We start from the raw sequence: 2,331 nt of genomic DNA, 5'->3' as shown, positions 1-2,331 counted from the left end.
AGAAGAAGAAGAAGAAGAAGAAGAAGAAGAAGAAGAAGAAGAAGAAGAAGAAGAAGAAGAAGAAGAAGAAGAAGAAGAAGAAGAAGAGGAGGAGGAGGAGGAGGAGGAGGAGGAGAGGAGGAAGAGGAGGAAGAAGAAGAAGAGGAGGAAGAAGAAGAAGAAGAAGAGGAGGAGGAGGAGGAGGAAGAGAAGAAGAAGAAGAAGAAGAAGAAAAGAAGAAGAAGAAGAAGAAGAAGAAGAAGAAGAAAAGAAGAAGAAGAAGAAGAAGAAGAAGAAGAAGAAGAAGAAGAAGAAGAAGAAGAAGAAGAAGAAGAAGAAGAAGAAGAAGAAGAAGAAGAAGAAGAAGAAGAAGAAGAAGAAGAAGAAGAAGAAACAAAAATATATAGGGCATATTTTTGCAGATATATGTTCTGTAACAAGCATTTCATGGAACAATGGCCATATTTCATTACAATCGTCTATTGATAATCTATATTGATAAGTGATTCCTCCAAAACAAATAAAAATTGAGCTAATACCATCAACACATGCAGACCTGGAGATATTGGGCCTTTATCTCTACCTTTCTAGCGCCATGCTGTATGAACTTTCATAATGTTAGTAGATGGATTGATTTTTGGAAAATAAGTGAATTCCCCCGTATTTATGCAAGCCATACATCAGTGTAGGCTAGAGGTAGGCCACCTTGGCTCTTTTATGACTCGTGGACTTCAACTCCCAGAATTCCTGAGCCAGCATGGGGAACTATGGCCCCTTTATGACTTGTGGACTTCAACTCCCAGAATTTCTGAGCCAGCCATGCTGAGGGGAAAGGGAGAGGTTTCCATACTGAGACATGCTGGCTCAGGAATTCTGGGAGTTGAAGTCCATGAGTCATAAAAGAGCCAAGGTTGTCTACCTCTGGTTTAGGAAGACAGGAGAGGATGTCACTCATTCAAAACACTTACCGGAAGTGACACTTTGCACCATACCTTCTTTGGTTTTTGTGCCTGTAAAGAGAGGAGGGAGGGAGGGAGAGGGAGAGGGAGAAGAGAGAGGAGAGAGAGAGGGGGAGAGAGAAAATAATTGATTAGTTTTGCTTTAAAAAAATCATCCATTAAGATTTGCAGTGCCAGGACAGCTTACCAGAGGGTGAGTCATCAGATAAAATGACTTTCCTGCTTTCAAGATGAATGTAGCACTTCAGACAAGTGGCAGGATTGAATATGCGTTCAAATACAAAACCCACAAACAAAACAGATTCCAGATTTCAGCTCTTTTTTTTTTTATTCTCGCCGGAGAAGGAGAAAAAGCTAGCTAGGTGGCCGACGTTACACCACGGCTCTCCGTTTGAAGCGGTGTCAGCGGACAATGTTTTTTTCTGCTGAAAGGGTTATTCTTCCCAATTTGATTTAAAGTAAATAACCCTAAGATTGGGAAGAGCAAGGATCTTGGACCACCAGCAGACAGGAGCAAGCAAACACGTCTCCATCTTCCTCTACTGTGGCGCTTCACTTCAGCTGAAAGGAAAACCATGTTTTCCTAACTCCTCTCCGGAACGCCATTCTCACGTTGAGTCGGTCCGTGGGGCCTGCATGTGAAATATTCAGAGTCATCTCACGGGTTTGTCCAAAGCGGTAGAGGTTCTGGTGGAGCCGGTGATTCTGCTTCTAGCCTCTCTGCAGCGGTTCACACGACTGTGAAGACAGCACAATTCCCATTTTGCTTTTTCACAGTGGTTTGGGAAAGGCGCCACCGAGATGACGAAGGAAAAGGGAGGAGAACGTCAAAAGGAGAACGTCAAAAGGAGAATGTCAAAAGGAGAACGTCAAAAGGAGAACGTCAAAAGGAGAATGTCAAAAGGAGAACGTCAAAAGGAGAACGTCAAAAGGAGAATGTCAAAAGGAGAACGTCAAAAGGAGAACGTCAAAACGAGAATGTCAAAAGGAGAACGTCTTGCAAGCCTGTGCTGCACTGCAGTCAAATTCTTGCCGGTCATGCAAATCAAAAAAGAATCTGGCTTAGTTTAGTTCAAGAGGGGCTGCACCCACCCTTGACCTACGTTTTTGGCTCAAACAACAGCATAATCATGAAGATAATCTCTAAAAGCAAGCAGAAGTGGGCTGCTGATTCCCCTGGATTGACTGGCATGCGCAAAGTCTCTTTTTATTCTGCAGATTCTTAGGCCTGGGAACGTGGCCAGCTCCTTATTCTACATTCCTGTTTCTTGAATCTGTCTCTGGTTAGCGATTCTTTTAGCTCTAATAGAAGCAAACAAGGCTGGAGTCCTTGGCGAGCACAATCTGTTTGATCCGGCCACTGTTCTCTCTCGTTGCAATGACTCAACATTAT

At 43.2% G+C, this 2,331-nt stretch overlaps 1 protein-coding gene across 1 annotated transcript in view; it reads right to left on the bottom strand.

Moving 5' to 3' along the window:
* The window catches only part of LOC107299645 (gamma-synuclein-like), a 16,238-nt gene that overhangs the window by 5,327 nt on the left and 8,580 nt on the right, over positions 1-2,331 (bottom strand). Inside the window, exon 2 of the mRNA XM_015829002.1 lies at positions 948-989. Within this exon, the coding sequence (XP_015684488.1) occupies positions 948-989 (42 nt within the window). The remainder of the gene's footprint in view (positions 1-947; positions 990-2,331) is intronic.

This window comes from Protobothrops mucrosquamatus, unplaced genomic scaffold (genome assembly GCF_001527695.2).
Source record: "Protobothrops mucrosquamatus isolate PMUCROS unplaced genomic scaffold, P.Mucros_1.0 scaffold5219, whole genome shotgun sequence".
Taxonomy (NCBI): domain Eukaryota; kingdom Metazoa; phylum Chordata; class Lepidosauria; order Squamata; family Viperidae; genus Protobothrops; species Protobothrops mucrosquamatus.
The sequence above is the reverse complement of the archived record's forward strand: the minus strand, read 5'-3'. Positions and strand labels throughout refer to the sequence as shown.